This window comes from Cyprinus carpio, chromosome B19 (genome assembly GCF_018340385.1).
Source record: "Cyprinus carpio isolate SPL01 chromosome B19, ASM1834038v1, whole genome shotgun sequence".
Taxonomy (NCBI): domain Eukaryota; kingdom Metazoa; phylum Chordata; class Actinopteri; order Cypriniformes; family Cyprinidae; genus Cyprinus; species Cyprinus carpio.
The window spans coordinates 22,428,850-22,448,428 of NC_056615.1; the positions used below are offsets into that span (position 1 = coordinate 22,428,850).

Here is a 19,579-nt window from a genome sequence, read left to right on the forward strand (position 1 = left end):
CACCTCAAATACTAATGAGTTGTAATTTTACACTTTTAACATTTGCCACTATCCTAGGTTTTGCCCATTTGTCAGTAAGAATTTTTTACTAATTTAAAACATAGTAAAATTTAGTATGCTCCATTATTCTTTTAGATATGTTAATATGTACACGTCAGAATAAGCATGTTGTTTGAATTTTTGCATAAATATTGTGTTACACTTAATGACAATGTAACATTATTTCAACCAAATTTTGACATTTTATTCTCCAAAAACTTATTAGAAACCTTAAAAGTAGACATTTTACTTACATTTAATGTGCTTTCTATGGACACAAAATCACTTTTGTACATTTCTTTTGATGCGGACATCTTAACGTCTTTGACCCATATATGAATAAGCAATATAGTATATATGCAGTGGTGATTTAGTAAACTGAATATATTTAGGAGAAAGAACTAGACATTGTCTTTTTATGTTCTCATAATATTAACAGTATAGTTTGGAAAGATTTCATAAAAACTTTGAGACAAGGAAGCAATGATGACAGTATGGCTTTAGTGGTGTGAAATTGTTATCATTTAGTTGTTCCTATACTGTATGAGTTTCTTTCTTCTGTTTCTTCTGTTGAACAGAGAAGATATTTTGAAGAATGTTAGTAAACAAACAGTTGATGGTAGCCATTGACATCTATAGTATTTTTTAAATGCTATGGAAGTCAATGCCTATCATTAACTGTTTGGCTACCAACTGTGCCTGGTTAAACTATCTTAAAGTGTAAAGATTTTGGTAAGCCTGTGGGAGATCAAGATTTGAATCTTGGCCAAACAATACTCAGGGACAGCAAATACATAAAGGTTGCAAAAAGCATTTTATGGCTGCTGTGCACAGACCTGACTCTCCTTTGCAAACCAGCAGGGCCTTGGTGGTGAAACACCTGAACATTTCTGCTGTTTGCTTTGAGAAGCGATGACTCACCCTCTCAAAACTGGTGCATTTATAACATCAATTAATCTGTAAAGTTCTCCAGGGGCAATTTAAGAAATCTAGCTTGAAATTGAAAAATGTGGGCATTTCAAATTCAATAACGTGTTTAGGTGCATTAAGTAACCTGATTTATGATTGCATGCTGGCACAGAATATTTTCCAGCAGCAGTGCTGATTTGACGGAGAGCGTTTAATGTGAGGAGACGCTGGTTCTCGATGGGCACCGGGCAGGAGAACTGCTTAAGACGGGATTTATAGAAGCGGTTCCACGGCTTACCCACTCGGCACGGGCCACTGAGCGACAAGCCATTTGCAGACGGAGCAGCCTGCGTCTCCTCCCCACAAATGCAGGTTTGCATTTCCCTCTAATGGGATCATTTATAATCCCAGTAAACTCAAACTCCGCAGTGGAACGCTGCCACATCCACACTTTCCATGAGGTCCATCCAAACAGGGCCATGCGTCTGCAGCAGGAATGCGTGCAGACGTGTTAGCGCACCGCATCCCCGTGCGCGCGAATGTGGGTGAGTGGCAGCTGTGTGCAGGCCATTAGGATGCCGCTAACATCCACCGCTAACAGCTTGCTGGAAAAATCGAAATTGGAAAATGATCATGGAATAATACCCAAATGCAAGCATCCAGTAAGGAATATGAGAAACTGAGCGGGACCCAAAGAGCTCTCCAAAACACAGCACTTTTCACATTTGCTGCTCACTTCATTTTGAGTTGTAAAAAACCCATATTAAATCGTCAATAAAAGCAAACACTCGAGAAAATAACGACAGAAAAACATGTGGAACAAGTGATGAAGTACAAAGTTATTCAAAATTTAAAAAATGAACAAAAAAAAAAATGCATAAAAATTAATTATTGCACGACACTGGCTTAGACTTAGGCCATTGCGATATATATGCAGAAATGTAAAGATCAAGGTACAATCCCTTTTCTTCTGGTTTCTAGCCCTACAATAACCTCATAACCCAATCCCCCTAAAAATTTATATTGAACAACAAAAGTGTTCAATAGCAGGCAAAAAATTAGCTTAGTCCAAAACAAATGTTAAAATAAGAGCTTTGCAAGTTGGTGGACGTGTGTAAAATGCACATGTGGATGGACTGCTCTCAATTAGTTCTTCCGGCCATCATAATACAATGGAAGAAACCAACTCAGAGTCTCTGTAGTTTTGGCCTGTTTATATGCTTTACGCACTGTAAATGTACCCGAGAGAAAACACGTCATAAAAAAGAACAGGAGCGCTTTAACAACGGAAAAGTCACAATAAGAGAAATGAGAACAAAGGCCTCAGCCAGTCTAATTGCTTTTATTTGTTCCCTTCATATGACTCCGCCTTCTCTTTTGAATAAATTAACTGAAGTCATCGCCGCCGTGACCTCAGCAGGTCCCACATGCATGTGTGTGAGCCGGATCATGTCTGGCTTAGATTAAGCAGTCTCTGCTGGTCTGAAAGCGATACAGGGGCACTTTTGGACCCGTCCAGACAAGCTTACGGATCAGACTAGCCGATCGCAGTACGGCGCACCCCGGGTGTTTAACCAAACACCGAACACCCTGCGGCCTGAGAGGATCGGAGCCCAGAAAGCATTTTTCTGCTGGATTAGATGTCGCAGAGCGCTGGAGGAGGTCAGTGGGAGCTAATGGCAGTCAGATGGGATGCCGTTTCTCCGCTTTAAGCAGGCCGACGGCCAGATAACGAGCGTTGTCATTCGTTACCCCAGAGGTCGATCTTTATGAGGTAGCGAGACATTCCATCTCTGCTGTGGTCTCGCTCGACCCTAATGAAAGTCGTCACGTTATGACTCGGTTCCTGTAATGACTCGTCCCGGGATATACAGACTGCCATAGTGAGCTCTTGCTTTAATGACTGAAAGGTCACAACTGGAGTCTGGAAAGAAATATAAGAGTGTCATTGCGGTCATGACTGTGACACTAAAAGACATAAATGCTTTGTTGAATGAGCATCTTTCTCTACAGTGTACAGTGACAAATGCACTAACTTTTCTATCAAATATAAGACTAAAAACGTGTTTTTTTTAAAGTCTGTCAAGAAAAACCAATCCCTAAATCCACCAATAGGACAAAAGAACATCTCATTATGTTAATACAGAATTTTATGAACTTTCAAGTTAAGAAAAAATAAGAAGAGCAATGAAGTATCTCTTTAAGAGCAAGGTATTGCAAAACAACCTCATGATATGATACAAGTCATGATTCAATATTTCGCAATGCATTAGGGAAAAAAATCTGAAATGAGATGAGTTTCATTCTCTCTCATGTGGTTTGACCTTGTTTTCTCTTAAGTCAATATATACAACTGTTCAAATGTTTGGGGTCAGTGTGATAAAAAAAATACTTTTAATTAGCAAAGATTAATTATTTAAATGAATTAAATTAATCAAAAGTGACAGCAAAGAAATTTATAATGCTACATTTTTATTAAATCAAATTATTTTGAAAAAATTTGTTTAAAAAATATTGAACTGTTTTCAGCATGTTTCTTGAGCAGAAAATCAGCATATTAGACTGATCTCTGAAGGACCATGTGACTCTGAAGACTGGATTAATGATGCTGAAAATTCAGTTTTGCATCATAGCAATATAGTACATTTTTTAATATACTCGAATAGAAAACAGTTATTTTAAGTTGCAAATAATATTACACATTATTACTGATTTTACTCTGTTTCTAAACAAATACATGCAGTCTTGGTGAGCATAAGAGGCATCTTTTGAGAACATTTTTAAACAAGCATGTTCACTCCAATATTGTAGAGAGGACAATACTGTAAGGATCTAAAATATGAATATAAAATTGTGAAATAAAACTTATTTCAATATTTGACTGTATTGGTAATGCTTTACAACATAAGAACCTAAAAAAAGAGCACTGGGATTTTAGTGAATCTATTCATTTAGATGGTTGATTTTAAATTATACCCACTGATTCAACTCAGCATTCATATATGTTCAGAAGAGCCACCATCACTACATTTTCATATAGTTGTATTGTGTTATGATTCCAATATTTCACTCACCTCACAGTTTGACTCCTAAACCAATTTCTTAGTCAAGTTATTTACAAATACCAAGCAAATCAGTTCAAACCAAATGATCTGATTCAAATGATTCATTCGCATGAGAAGCAAGCACACTTTGCTCACTTCTTTATGAAGACACATCTTTGCAGAAGTGCAACTGATACTTTTTAGTCTGGGGAGTGAATATCTCTGACTAGTGACTGGTAAAGCCATTCAACTTCAAAATTGGTTTCAAGAAGGAAAAAAGACATCTTTAAGGTTTTATTCCAATTGCCCTAAAAAAACAGAAAAGAGGAGGAGTAGTCCATTCGAAACAGGATAAACGTACATGTTTCGACATGCGGAAAACATTATTTCAATGCAATTGTGTTAAAAATTCAACTAGTGATTTACTGCTGCTAGTTAAACCAGGTCAAAATTCCTTTTTACAAGAATAAAATTAAAGCGTGCTCTCCCACTCAGAGGAATATAAATCTCTTCGCTCGCAGCAGCCATTAACAAAACCATTTTCATTAATGAAAACATGAAGCACAAAGGCTTCGTGCCTCGACAGACTGGGAATGTTTTCCATCTTAAATTTAAGGAGAATGCAAGTTTCAGGTGTTAAGTGTTATGTTCCTGTTCTTCATGACGATGGGCTTCAAATGACCGTTCGGGGAATGAATTAATGAATAAATTCCCCTTAAAAAGGAAAAGACTGTATAGTCTAGCTCAAAAAGTACATATCGCTACTATTAACAACAAATAACGAATTAAAAACGAGGCCAAAAAGAACGGAAGCGAGTGTTTGAGAGGATCCGCCTCTCCTGTGGTTTCGACCACGAGCAAACGCCGGAAATCAGATATCCCGTCTGGCCTTTAACTTGCATTGCTTATTAATGAGGCTGCGGTTCAAAGAGACTAAACATGAGATGGCATTAATATCGATTTACCACGTCCTCAAAACGTCTTTTTCATCATCTCCATCTCAAGCCGTCATTTGCAGAGAAATGGTACGAAAACCACATCGTTACGCCGCCAGACTAGTCTTGAGCTAATGTCAAAAATATGAAATCTAGAGAAAATGAAGGGGGGAAAATGACAAGCCTCCATTCATATCTTCATATTTTCCAGAGGGTAAATAGGAGTTGAAATTATAATGACATCAAGGAGTACACTTATAATCCATCAAATGGTTGCGTTGTATGGAAACGTATTTTGTTTTATACCTTCTGCCACTTTACACTTCACCTATACAACAGAATTAAAACATTAGGATGAGAAAAGACCTGAACCTAGAGAAACAGCATGCTGGTCTTGTGCAATTTTCCCTCAACGAAACCTATAAGAATGGTAAAGTCAAGTTGATATGTTTTGGGAACAATATTTTTAATGACTTGCAGCTATAAAGTTACAAAAGCGTGACAGATCATATAATAAGTTCAGACAACCTTTTCAAACTTCCATAGTTAAGCTAAGCAAGACCATATAACTTTCCTCAAAGGTATTCTCAAAAAGATCCAATATATCCTTTTCTCAAAAAACACAACATGAACAAAATCTGTTTCTCAGAGGGATTATCTTCATTTCATCATAAATTGGTGATTGGTGGTAATGAGTAAGAGAAGAACAGGTGCTACGATCTGAGTTATGGTCCCGTTGGATGATGTTATATTGCTATTTCCCTCCCGTGACTAAACCGGTCCAGCCAGACAAGACGGCAATGTACTAAAGTGTAAGATAACCCACTCATCTTCACGAACAACATAGTTCATCAAAATACCGGACAGTCACTGACTCAGAGTGGAAGACAAACCACGGGAGTGCAGACTCACTGCAAAAGACCGGCCCTAAGAAGGTCTGACTCTGACACAAGGGTCTCTGTAAAACCACCACTGAGGTAAGGTAATGGTAACATTTACATTTACATTTAACAGAGTAACAGAGTTCAGGGGGAGGAGGGCAGAATGGGTGAAAGAATGACCCAAACATTACAGATCTATAGTTAAAGCCCTGGAGTGTTAGAGTCCCTCTAGGATGCAGTATAAATGTAAATGAAGGGTGAAATGAAGAGGCAGCGGGTAAATAAAGATAGAAGAGCAAATGGTATCAAAAGAAAAACAGCAAGCCAACAAGTTAGCTAGGATTAAAGCAAGAAATTAGGAACATTTCTAAAAAAAGAAAGAAATACAAACAAAAACAAAAAATGATTTAAAATCAGTAAAAGAAGAAAGGAGAAAAATAGTAAATGGAAAAGAGGAAGAAAGGTTAATTGGAATTTTAAATCCGTAAGGAAGGAAGGAAGGAAGGAAAGAGGGAGAAAGAAAAAGCGAAAGAAATAAAGCAAGCAAGCAAGGAAATGACAATCTTCAAGCAAGAAAGTGAGCAAGCAGAGGGAAAATATGACAGAAAAAAGGATTGTTGTCAGATAGGAAGCAAGCAAATGAGTATGAAAGCAAGAAACGATTTCAAACCACTAAAGAAAGCAAGCAAGAAGGAAAAAAAGAAAGGCCATTATTAACTGGGAGTTAAAAAAGCTGAAGTTGATAGCTGTATAGAACCACTTTGCTCCCTGCCTGAGCCGCCAGCTGGGGTATTTGCATAAGCAGTAAAAGAGAGGGATGGACAGAGGGCGAGAGAGAGAGAGAGAGAGAGAGAGAGAGAGAGAGAGAGAGGGAGAGAGGGAGGAATCATACCAGACACTCCCACAACCTATAAAGCACAACCATGCTGAAACACTCAGTGAAACCACACGTGGGTCTCTGCACGGGGGGAGAGCCAGCGCTGCACAGGGACAGAGAGCCGCAGGAGGAGTGTGCATGTGTGTTTGAGGAATCAAGACGTGGATTTCAGCTCAGATGGGATGTGAGTGAAGACAAACAAGTTCAACCCTTCAGAATCAATTCTCCAAGTCTTGAAGGCAAAGAAAAACTCATTTTAAAGGGTCCGTAGTGGCAAAGCAATGTAATAGCAGAGTGCAACTGTACTAGAGGACTATCCAAAGAGCAAACAAGTGCAGGATTGGTTCTGAAGCTAAGAGATCCATGCATTACGAACTCTAGAGTCTTGCAAGCAACATTTGAGATCTGTGTGGAAAGGATCGGAGGTTTCAGCAATGTCTTTCGCAATGGTACGACCGGCTCCCAGCCGATACCTGTATTCGGAGATCTCAATGATGTCAGAGGACGATGAAAATGGCAGCGAGAGTTCAGGCTCGGACGACCGCACTTTTCGCTTGGACACCTCAGGGTATGACCTTAAAGTTGGAAGAAAGCGGAAACCTGGCATAGGAGGTGGTGGACGGCTGATAGGGTCAACACCCAACTGCACGGGCACAATGGCTCCAGTGCCAGAGGGCCGTCAACGCAATACAGCCAATGCACGGGAGCGGGATCGCACCAACAGCGTCAACACGGCCTTCACCGCATTGAGGACTCTCATCCCCACGGAGCCTGCTGACCGGAAACTGTCCAAGATCGAGACCTTGCGGTTGGCATCCAGTTACATCTCCCACCTGGGAAATGTGCTCCTGGTGGGCGAAGCTTGCGGGGACGGACAGCCGTGCCACAGCGGAGGACCCTCGACTTCAAACTACTACCACCACCATGGCTCGCCAAACCGGGACTCGGAGAACTCGCAGCCCAAACAGATCTGCACGTTTTGCCTCAGCAACCAGAGGAAACTGGTGAGTGAGACGCATGCAGGTGTTCGCCGTTAAGGTTGTGCAAAGATCTGGACATGTTCAAGTCCACAAACAAGCTGAATAAATACAGACAGAGGTGTTAAATACGGCTGAACCTCAGGGAGGGATAAAAGCGGGTTTGAATCATTCTCTGCTAGTAAGGTCACTGAGGGCAATGACTTGAGGCAAAGTTAGTCAGGATACAGTTGGGATGTATTAAATACTGTCTAAATAAACTTGGAGATTACTTTTTAAACAAGTAGTTGCAAATGTTTGTTTCCTTTCTACAAAGCATTTCTGTTAATCTAGCCACAACAAAGCAGCTTATATACACAAAACCCACACTCTTAAAAATAAAGGTGCTTAGAAGGTTCTTCACAGCGATGCCATGGAAGAACCATTTTTGGTTCCACAAAGAACCACACAGTCAAAGGTTCTTTGAAGAACCATATCTTTCTTAACTTTTTATAATCTATGGCATCGTGAAGCACCTTTATTTTTAAGAGTGTACTCCTAACTTCTAGATCTGGCACTTCAAAAATGTATAACTCAAAAGAAAGCTGATAAGGCATAATTTCAAACATGCTTTCCGAGGCATGATCAACTAGTGGTTTCAGATATTCTGCCCTACACGGGCCAACTACGTCTTTTAGTGAATCTATGTCGTAATTCTCAGCCTCCCCGAGATAATGTTTGTCACTGAAAACCGTCCTCAGCGCTCTGAAGCTGAGTTATGACTTCATCCACATGTCCTTTTCCATCAAGGGCGATATCTCTGTTACAGAGCACACTGCTACCATGACCTCATAGACAGATGCAGTGAAAGATCGGATTAAATGTAGCCCAACGGAAAATATCCAATCAACAAAGAGACTGTCAGGTAATATACAAACACATCATCCATCTCTTCCCCCGGCGAGCGTGACTGCGCTGACCTTGGCCCGTGGAGCCAACACCACAGCACATTAAAAATAAAACCGTAAATCACGCTCTGGCTGTGAGGAATACAATGACACCAAACCAAAAACAGGGGGAAAACTGTAATTTAAACTTGCATGGCGAAGAACTGTCAGAGGTTGAAATATAACACACGCTCAAGACAATTACACTCCGCCATGACACAAGAGCATTTTTGGTCAGGGTATCTCACCACCGCAACGTGTGTTTAATCCTCAAAAACCTGAAGTGATTCCAGAAGCGACTGAGCTACATTTTCTTTTCTGGATCTTTTAAAGTAAAGTCTGTAGTGAAGGAAATAAACAATAAAAGATAGCAACTGATTCTGCCGTGGATACTCTGCACCACATGGGTGAATTACGACAAACCTAGTTTGGGCCATTTATGACAAATGAGCAAATGGGAGGCATAAATATGCAAATGTAAATGGTCCGTGATCTATATATCAGGCCATGAGAATCTAGGGAACATCTGCTGCTGGGTATTTTCTCCCAAGTAGCTGTGCACTAACCTCAGCTTTTCACTCTCACATCCTGTGTTGTTCTTAGTCGCTTCCTCGTTGCCCAATTAATATCTTTGTCAAGGACGACATGCAACCTGCTCGGACCTTCGTAAATCTTTCAAAGGAAGGTCTTTCTGAAAGGAACACAGTGGTCTTAGCACTTTAAGCTGAGAGCATTAAGGCTATTAAATTGTTAAGATTTCAATGGATTTATCTTGTAGCAAGAAAAACACTAAGTACGAAAAACTGAAGAAGAATATTTCCTGTAAATCCCAAAAACTGATTAGCAGACCAATTTTTATAAGCCAAACTGATCTAGTCAGCTGCTATTTAATAATTTTCTGCAACAAAATATCTGAGCTTTAATGAAATATCAACAGATCTGTGTGTGCAATTCATGGACTCAGCTAAATTGTCTAAACATTATTAATAAATTTGACATTGTTGCTCTCTATATTTCGATCAAGCACAAATTCTCTCTCATCTATAAGTATCCAAATCTAATTCCGAGACGTTCACAAGCCACACTGTATATAAAAGACTGAAACAAAGGTACATAATAAGAGTTCATTATAACTCAAATTTATAATTGGCAACATAAAGGTTTTATTTGCTAAACTGTTTGTGGTTAAACTATTATTGAAAATCACATAGAAAACACCCAGAAACCTCAGAGTTAGAAACAACAACAGGCCAAAGGCCAACACTCCCATTTCAGGCCGTAACCTTAATCCATACAAAACGAAATGATAGATCTTTATAAGTCCAATTGAGAATTACGCCCATGTCTTCGGGATTCCAGTGGCAGAGAGATATATGAAACAGACCGGGCCTTGCCTTTGTAGTGCGCTTTCAGAAGTGGGTCTGTGCGCTCCAAAACCGCACTCGTCTCTTTTACCCCTACTTAGTGCTCATTACGCCATAAAAGTATCCCTCAGCCAAGACGCACGGCTTTATTGTTTCTAAAGAAAGAGAAAGACGAAATAAAGAACACACACACTAGGGGAAAGACGTAGAGGTATAACTGAATTCAAATGTTCGGGTTTTCGCCAAAGTTAAGCGTCTGAAAGCTGACACAAAACAGACAGCTGCGTCGAGATTCTCCAGCAAAGGAGTGAAACGGACGTTTAAATCAAACGCAGACAGTCGCGCTGCAGAAAACTGCTACTTTTGCCTGCTAAGACGTTCAAGGCTTAAACAGATTTGTGTCTATATAAAAATGATCGATTTTACCCTAAACATTTTCCAGCTTTTGATGCATCTGGCGGTTTTATCTGTATTTATTTTCATCTTGGACTGCTTCTTGATATTTGCACACGCATGCACCCACTCGTTTTCTAACTACTATTTTCTACATCACTATATCCACATGGCTGTACCACAAATATGACAGAGTTAGAAATTCCCCCTATTTTTGTGTTTTGACACCATCTTCCTCTGTCAGGTCGGCTAAACCACACTAGTCATTAGTGGCGGATGTTTGGTTTCTTGTAGGTGAGGACATAGGTTTGGATAGATAGCATAACCAGACTGGATTACTCAGAAAATGCCTTTTTTGAGGCAGATGGGATGTCTTCCTCACAGTTATGGCATCTGCTCAGATGGTAACTGAATAAAAAGTAACGTGGGTCATATTTTCTACATAATTATCGAGACTTCTCTCATTACGAGCATATGGAAGAGTTTAGAGTCTTTCGCTCTAACGGGAGCCCGAACATTTGACACAATATGAAATTATTTGAAGTGTTAGCAGTGCACGTTAAAGAGCCAACATTTTTCCCTCCGTAAACTGCCGTTTCATTCGAATGTATCCTGAAAGATCTGGCCAAAAGCGGGATCTTATAAAACCGCCAAATGTGAATACTTCAATACCTTTTGGAAAGTGAAGCCACATGAATTAAAGTTGGGCTGGAATTGGGTCATCATTTACCACAGGTGGGGCGGTACGCTTCATAACCATAAACGAGGGGAAACTAGTGTTTTCGCTTGTGGGCAGCAGCAAAAAGGTCTGTGCAAATACTCCCGAACACTATAAAAACAATCAAAAGAGTGTAAATGGTGCATTCAAAGGGTGCAAAACTCGTATATTGGGATTAGCGCAAACTCAAGCCTGGTTTTAATAATATACCTGTCCTGTCACCACCGAGAGGCTAGAGTTACATGTCTAAATGCATGCATGCACACACACCATCTCATTGTGATCTTCAGAAAGCCGTCAACCTAAGGTGAAGCCAAATATTAGTGTTAAGAGCACTGCAGCTGCTTGAAGAAGAAAAAAAAGGAGGTGAACACCAATTTATTGATATAAAGATATTTGAGAATTTGCTGTGATTTGTTTCCTGCCTCAAAGTACTTGGAAATCATGTGTTTATAAAGGACTTCAGACCAAGGGGAGCATACAATCAATCTGGGCCTTTGGACGCAAGCTCCAGCAATAATAATTTCTTTACGGCGTGTTAGACAGGATATGAAAAGCAAATGCAGGCAAAATCCTATTAGTTTGGCCATAAGTGATCCCTGGAGTCAGAGTGCTGGTGACTATAAAGTGGCACTGAACTTAAAGGAGGGGCTGGGGCAAAAAAAAAAAAAAAAAAAAAAAAAAAAAAAGGAGTGAGAGAAAAAAAAGGAAAGAAAGAAAGAAAACCGTTGAGGGTCAGCGTTATTTTCAAATGGGATTCTGTCTGACTTCATCAGTTAAGGTTGAGTGTTTTGACTAGGAACTCCTTCTACATCAGATGGGGGCCGCAGAAACGATGGCATTCCATCTGCTCCTGTTCTAAGCAAAGCAAACTGGGAAATGTGAGCCAGGTGTGTGTGTGCATGCTACCGCAAATGGAAAGGTGATAGGAGAAAAACAGCAGGCGTGTTAATGCCAAACCACCAGCCCGCAGGGAGAAGGGCGACATGAAACCTCAAGAGTCAACAACTCATGAAAATCTGAAAATTGAAAATCAATAAATATTGAACATTTGTAAAATTTTGGATAAAAGCATCACATAAACAAATAAACTTGCAGAAATAATTAAAATGTAAATAAAATTTAATTAAATGCATTTGTATTAAAAATAAGAAATGGATATTAAATAATAATAATATACATATTAAATAAACAATACATATTAAAACAAATAAACAATATTTGAATAAAAATCTTAATAAAAATATTATAAGAACAAAATTTTTTTGAACCTGACTTTTTTTTAAATAACTAATCAATTGTTTACTTTCATTTCAGAGCAAAGACAGAGAGAGGAAATCAGCCCTGAGGAGTTAAGCCACGACGAGAATGGATTTACAAAACATCATTATCACCACCAATGTACAAAAGCTGTTGACAGCAAAACGCAATGTTGTGGTGTATATATGCAAATATCAATTCATATTTAATTATTCGTAAATTGCCGTTGGACTGGAGCATTTTATTGGAGGAAAAAAAAAAACATGTATGACTGGAAAAAGACAAGACTGCAGCGACTTGATTATGCAAGAGCTGAACATCCTGCCACAGACTTCATCCATTTCCACCTTTTCTGTCCATTTACACACCAAGCTCCACCAAATGTTTATTTTTGACCACGGGGAGTTGAGGTAAAGCTATTCACCAAAGACTATCTGAATAAGAGGACTGCATTTACAAGGCCGCAAATGATCACATCACTTCCCCAGGGGACACAACAAACGGAGCCAATCAAAACAATGAAGGAACATCTTCCTATATTCAAAATCAAAGAGGGCCTTGGGAAAGTGCTTATATTGAGGACATGAATGAATGCAAACTGATGTTTGGCACGTTCTTACAAAAACACGAAAGACACTTAGCCTGACTATGAAAACACAATAAATTCAATAAATGCAGTATACTGTATGTCTAATATGGCAAATGACATATATTCTTCATTGTTTAAATTAAAAATGACTGAGCAAACAGAGTGAAAACCACCTGTGTTTCTTTCTAGTATGTCTCAACATCATGTCACAAAGACGTTTGGATATCTTTGTCATCCAGCTGTACTGTAATTTAGCCAAAACCTCAAAACAGCTACAAAAACAGTCCCTCCAGATAAAGATCAACACTTTCATTTTATCATCTCTGTAGATCATCTCTCATCATGAGTCCTTGAAGACTAAATATTTAATTTCACATTCTCTTTCTGTGTTTAATTAGGCTAAGAAATACAAACACATCTAGAGACACTTACACAGTCTTAAATTTCACAAACTCAAACATGATACTTCAAGATTTATTCAACGTTATCAACTAAAACTGGCAAGAACAGTTGTTTATGATCTATTGCAGTGATTCTCAACATTTCTGCCTCTTGATTTACTGGATAAGAATTAAAGATACATATTTGTACAAATATTTTAAATATTTTATACTCACAATTTCTACCTTATAAAAGACTTAACAGCTTATAAATACATACATATATACATACATACACATTTTATTATATATATATATATATATATATATATATATATATATATATATAGTGTGTGTGTGTGTGTGTGTGTGTGTGTGTGTATATATATATGTATATGTACACTACCGTTCAAAGGTTTGGGATCAGTAAGACTTGTAATGTTTTTTAAAGAAGACTCTAATGCTCATCAAGGCTGCATTTATTTGATCAAAAATACAGAAAAAAACAGTAATCTTGCAAAATGTAATTACTATATAAAATAATGGTTTCTAGTTTAATATCCTTTAAAATATAATTTATTTCTGTGATGCAAAGCTGAATTCCCATCAGCCATTATTCCAGTATAAAGTGTCACATGATCCTTCAGAAATCATTCCAATATGCTGATTTATTATTAGAATTATCAATGCTGGCAACAGTTTGTTTAATTTTTAAAATTAAAGTTACTTTTTTTTGGAAACTGCGATACTTTTTTCAGGATTCTTTGATGAATAAAAAGTTAAAAAGAACAGCATTTATTCAAAATATAAATATTTTCTAACAATATCAATCTTTGCTATTACTTATCAATTTAACATCTTTGCTGAATAAAGAAATTAAAAAAAGAAATAGAAGACAGGATACTCCACCCCAAAATGAAAATTGTCATTAATCACTTACCCCCATGTCGTTCCAAACCCGTAAATGGTCAGTTCATCTTCAGAACAGAATTTAAGATATTTTGGATGAAAACCGGGAGGCCTGTGACTGTCCCACTGACTGCCAAGTAAGTAACACTGTCAAGGTCCATAAAAGGTATGAAAGACATCGTCAGAATACTCCATCTGCCATCAGACGTGCAATCTGGGTTATATGAAGCGACGGGAACACTTTTTGTAAGCAAAGAAAAAATATTTTGGCTTATTTAATGCTTGTTTTGTCTCATTTTAAATCTCTCTCTCTCTCTCCACACACAAATACACACACTTTACATACAACATTAGTTTTGTTTGTGTGTAATTTCATTGGTCGCAATCAAAAAAAATAATAATAAGAAAAACGAATTCTCTTACAGAAAGTGCAAAGAAGTTACAAAAGTTGTTACAATAATTGCTGAAATCAGAGGACAGGAAGAAGTATGTGCTTAAACAGACGACTGAACCGAGGTGGACGGCACAGGAAGTGAGGCCTGACAGACAGACAGCTGTTCTGTGTGGTGGCGCAGATGGGATTCGCAGGTAAAGCTTTTGGCAGCGGTCCTAGCAGTGTCCACTCCTGACAGCTCCAAAAAAGGGTGAGTGGAAGTTTGGACAAATTTTGTCTCGATCTTACGCGTCTCGACTCATGTATCACCATCTACAACTTCCACACCTGCTCGCCAAACTAAAATCACTTCATCTCTCCTTTCAGGTAAATAAAATGAGACTCTGCTTTGTTAAAATACTAATACTACAAAAAAAAAAGAAAAAAAAAGATAGCTTTATTTTAATCTTTAGACATTAGGTTAATATCATAATAACTGGAATTCATCTTGTTTTTTGTAGGTAATGTCTAAAACATTCGGCTGCTTCTTAAGAAAAAAAAATATACACACACAAAAGAGCTTCTCATAGGTGATATTTCATACTGAGCTTCAGTGATATTTCAATTCGACCATTGCAAAAACAGCTAATTATTTTACTTTCGTTAAATGCCCCATCTGGATTTCATTTATAAATAAATCTGCCGTTAATCTCCATGATTGGTGCAAGAACGGCAAAAACTTGCAATGAGACATACAAACTCTGGTGTGTCATTAACTGGAGAGCAGAGAGCAGATTGTTTTTCAGCTATATTATCGATTGTTTTCAGTTTAAAAGTAAATCAAACTAGTCTGGTGTCAATGAAGCGGTACTTGATCTTTACTGATGGGGCTGTGGAGGTACGCAAGACAAAAAGCAAAGCATTAGGCGGCATCCCGCTGAGTCTTACCCCTCTGTTCACCCCGGTCTGTCATTCTGTCATCCCCTCATATCTCACAGAACAGCTCCATATCGACACACATGAACCCGGTTACCTGTGCGTCTGACGCAGGCCTCACATCCAGCTACAGACATCAACACTCATACAGAAGAATAACAATGAAGAAGGATTTAATAAGCGATGACTATGCAATAAAATATAATGTCTGATCTAAGAAAACAAGAGAACACCCATTCTAGTCCCTCATGAAAATGCTATTACTAGAGCTCCAAATGTCATAGACTACAGAATAAAACACTGTGGACACCTAAATGGAATAAATATTAAACTTGAACAATAAAATTAGGAAATATTATATTAATAGGAATTTTTATAACACACAGCAACACACACACATATATATCAATTATTTTTCATTAAATAATATATTATATAATACCAACATTTAAATATAAAAATATACATCTTTAAATTTATAAAATGTATACATATTTCACTTTTTAAATGTAATAAATAAATGTATAATGTTATAATAAAATTATAAAATATAATATTTTCATATTTTAATTAAAATTTGAATATATAATTTATATATATATATATATATATATAGATATATATATAATATATATATATATATATATATATATATATATATATATGTGTATATATATATATATATATATATATATATATATATATATATATATATATATATATATATATATATATATAAACATACAGACAAAAAATATTTTATTTTTTAATATATTTTTATATTTAATATACATTTAATTTTATGTACACATGGCAGCAAATGTGAATTAAAAAGTGTAAAGTGTGAAGAAACTAATTCTACACCATTTACTCAACTCAGACAAAAGTTGAAAACCAAAACTGTTTATTCATTGGCGAGACCATCTGTATATTTTGGAAAGGACACAAGGGGAACTATCAACTCTGTTCCCGAACAGACACCATTATGCGCCAATGCAAATATTCTTCAAATGATTAGTTATCAGTCAATTAATCTGCTAAGAAGTGTCTGAATTATATCTCTAAACAAGCAATGTCCAAACAACCTTGCATGAAGGTATGTTTCCTATAACCATAAAACAAAAGCATAATTTTTTTTTTTTTCAGTAATTTTTATCATTCATTCATGCTGATATTTACCTACTATAAGTTCAATACCATGAAATGGGCATCTTTTGTACAGTAAACATAAGATATGTTAAATTTGTAATGCTATTCACTTTAAATAAACACAGACATCTACTCTACACACACATTCACCAATGTCAAGTTACAAATTGGAAGCAACAGCAAACGAGTCCTGAAAACACATTGTCCCCCTCATTACCGGCCTAAACAGTTTCAAAACAGAGCAGGCCGATGACCAGAGCAGACGCAGTTCTTTCCATGAAAGGCTGGACGTGGGGGTAATAATCCAGCCTCCCCCGGGTCCCGCGAGACCGTCTGGAAGATGGCTAACAGATGACAGCTGCACGGGCCCAATTCTCATCTGTTCAGCATCAGAACACTGCTGTCCTATCCCGTCCCATCCGACTTACCCAAAGAAGACAGTGCCATCCGGTCGACAGGAAGGAACGGATTCGCTCACCTGACAGACCTGCAGCTGGAGACCCCACTTTTAATTTCCCAACTTCTTATACAGAACCAAAGGCCATAAAAATAAATCCCATCATTATTTCTAAAACAGCGAAACCACGAAAGAGGTCGTCAAAAGGTCAAGTGCTCATTACTTATGGCAAAAAACCACCACACCACCCTGATAAATAAATAATCTGCAGATCTTCGCACACGGGGCTTTAACCTTGGAGGACGCATGTGGAAAATTTGTGTTCTGGCAATGTAGGTTTCAAATGGGTTTCCCACCTGGACTCGGAGCATCCGGTACATCATTTAGAGAAAGTCATTATTTATTGAAAATTAAATATCTAATGAGGCCCTGAAGCTTTTTTACATGACGACTCTGGTCGTATAATAGAAGAGAAAGCCATCGAATCAAATCCTCAAGAGCGAAGCGCTTGACTTTTCCTTTATATCATTAACCGAAACATCCCAGTGAGCGTTTTTTTTTCCCCTTCTGCTGTCCTAAAAGCCACGAAGAACCGTTTGCCCGTATGGTTGAAAAAGCATATTTTCATTTAAAAATTTGAGGACAGGCCCAGAGAAAGTCTGACTGGAGGCATCTACACCAGGAACTGCGGAGAGATGCTAAACGCCAAGGTGCTAATGGGCCATATTTCTTTTTTCCTTTAGTTGTTTTTCCACATTCGTTGTACAAAAACATGCATCAAGCTCCTATAACACAACGCGGAAAAAATGTCTCTGCTAAAATATGAGATAAAGGCTCTGTTCCAAAACCTAGTGTGCTGTCTACATAGGGAGCATTTTAAGGTAAATTTAAAGGGACAGTTCACCCAAAAAATATACATTGTCATCATTTTCTCAACCTCATGTCATTTTAAATTAGTCATGACTAATATAACTCTAATTTTTCTGATAAAATGTTGATTTTTTTCTTTAAATTTTATGATTATGTGTGTCAATATGATTTTAAAATTGTATGCATACAGTACCAGTCAAAAATTTTTAAACATTATGATTTATAAATATTTTTTAATGTATGATTTCTGAAGGATGATGTGAGACTGAATTCTGAAGTAATGATGCTGAAAATTCCGCTTTGCCATTATAAAAGTAAATGCATTTTTAAAATATATTTCAAATAGAAAATAGTTATTTCAAATTGCAATATTTTTACTATATTTTAGAATCTATATAAAAATATAAATATTAAGGGTGAGATGTTACACTTGAGACGATACACAATATTGGGTTCATGAGAAAGAGATGAGTTGATAATTTAACACTATTTTTAAGAAATCTTCAATCACAAAATAGATGACTAGAAAAATGGTCTTTTCTTCTATCCCCCATTTAAAGTCATTGTGTCTGATGAGTAAAGCATTGATTAAACACTAGAAAAAAAATAAAACATTTGTCTTGTGTGAGTCACTATTTGTACGAAACCCAAGGTTGCTGCCTACATCGAGCGCTCCAAATCAATCACTTACGATGTTTCGTTAAGGGTGCTAAACGATCCGAGTGTAGGCAGTACACAATATGGGGCTAACTAGGTTTTGGAACAGAGTTGTAATCGTGGGATCTTGAGAAGTCTAGCTCGTCTCTTTCCTGTGTTTGAGGTAAACAGTCAGTACACGCCGTTCTCTGTATCTCCATTCATGTCCTTGCCTTGAGTTCCTGAGGCAGCCCCCATGGCAGTTGGTTTCAATCAGGCCTTCTGGCAGGATGCATGCTGGCCCAACTGGGAGTTGAACTGAAGACCGGATGAAAAGGAAGTCCTAAAAACTGTGGAACGACAGGTGGCTACTTTGGCTGCTCTCGAAGAAAAAAAAAAGACCAGCTTTCCAACGCCTACCCCCCACCTCCACACACCTGCAAGAGTCCAACGGACCGCAGCCTGGGGTCCCGCTTGCTCTGTCTGACCAGCACGCGATTTACCCGACCCCCCACCCCTGGCCCTCTGGATCAACATTCCCCCCTGACTAAGAAAAACACATCCCCGCTTCTCCTTAAATAGACTATTAAAAAGAAATTTCCTGCTGACAGCGGCGTGTCAGGCCAAGAATCCACATAATTTAGCGGCGATCTATCAATTTTATCAGCCTATTGATTTCAGCAGAGCATGCTGGGCTGAAAGAAGACCTTTGTGTCCTCAGACAGGAACGGTTTGGAAATCACTCCATCCTCAGAAGACAACCGAGATTCTCCTTCCATCCCGGGGTCTTTGGACAACAGCCCGGATGAGTGCTGAGCGTTTGCTGATCGATATCGTTTTCATCTATTCTCTGACAACTTGCAACACTATGGCCAGAAGGGGTACACTATGCAAATGGGGCATTTGCAAATACTTAACTGGTATTTTTTTTTTTATCACTGTGGCAATAACAACTTCAGGAAGCTATTTACCAACATTAAAGGAATAGTATGGGTTAAACCCTTAAAGGGATACTCC

The 19,579-nt window shown here is 37.9% G+C and overlaps 2 protein-coding genes across 2 annotated transcripts in view; one reads left to right on the forward strand and one right to left on the reverse strand.

Annotated features, from left to right (window-relative positions):
* The window catches only part of bop1 (BOP1 ribosomal biogenesis factor), a 73,571-nt gene that overhangs the window by 34,862 nt on the left and 19,130 nt on the right, over positions 1 to 19,579 (reverse strand). The window lies entirely within an intron of this gene.
* scxa (scleraxis bHLH transcription factor a) lies at positions 6,764 to 13,072 on the forward strand. Its single transcript, XM_019124987.2, has 2 exons — positions 6,764 to 7,689; positions 12,381 to 13,072. The coding sequence occupies exons 1-2, from the start codon at positions 7,120 to 7,122 to the stop codon at positions 12,417 to 12,419; spliced, it is 609 nt and encodes a 202-aa protein (XP_018980532.1). The 5' UTR covers positions 6,764 to 7,119; the 3' UTR covers positions 12,420 to 13,072.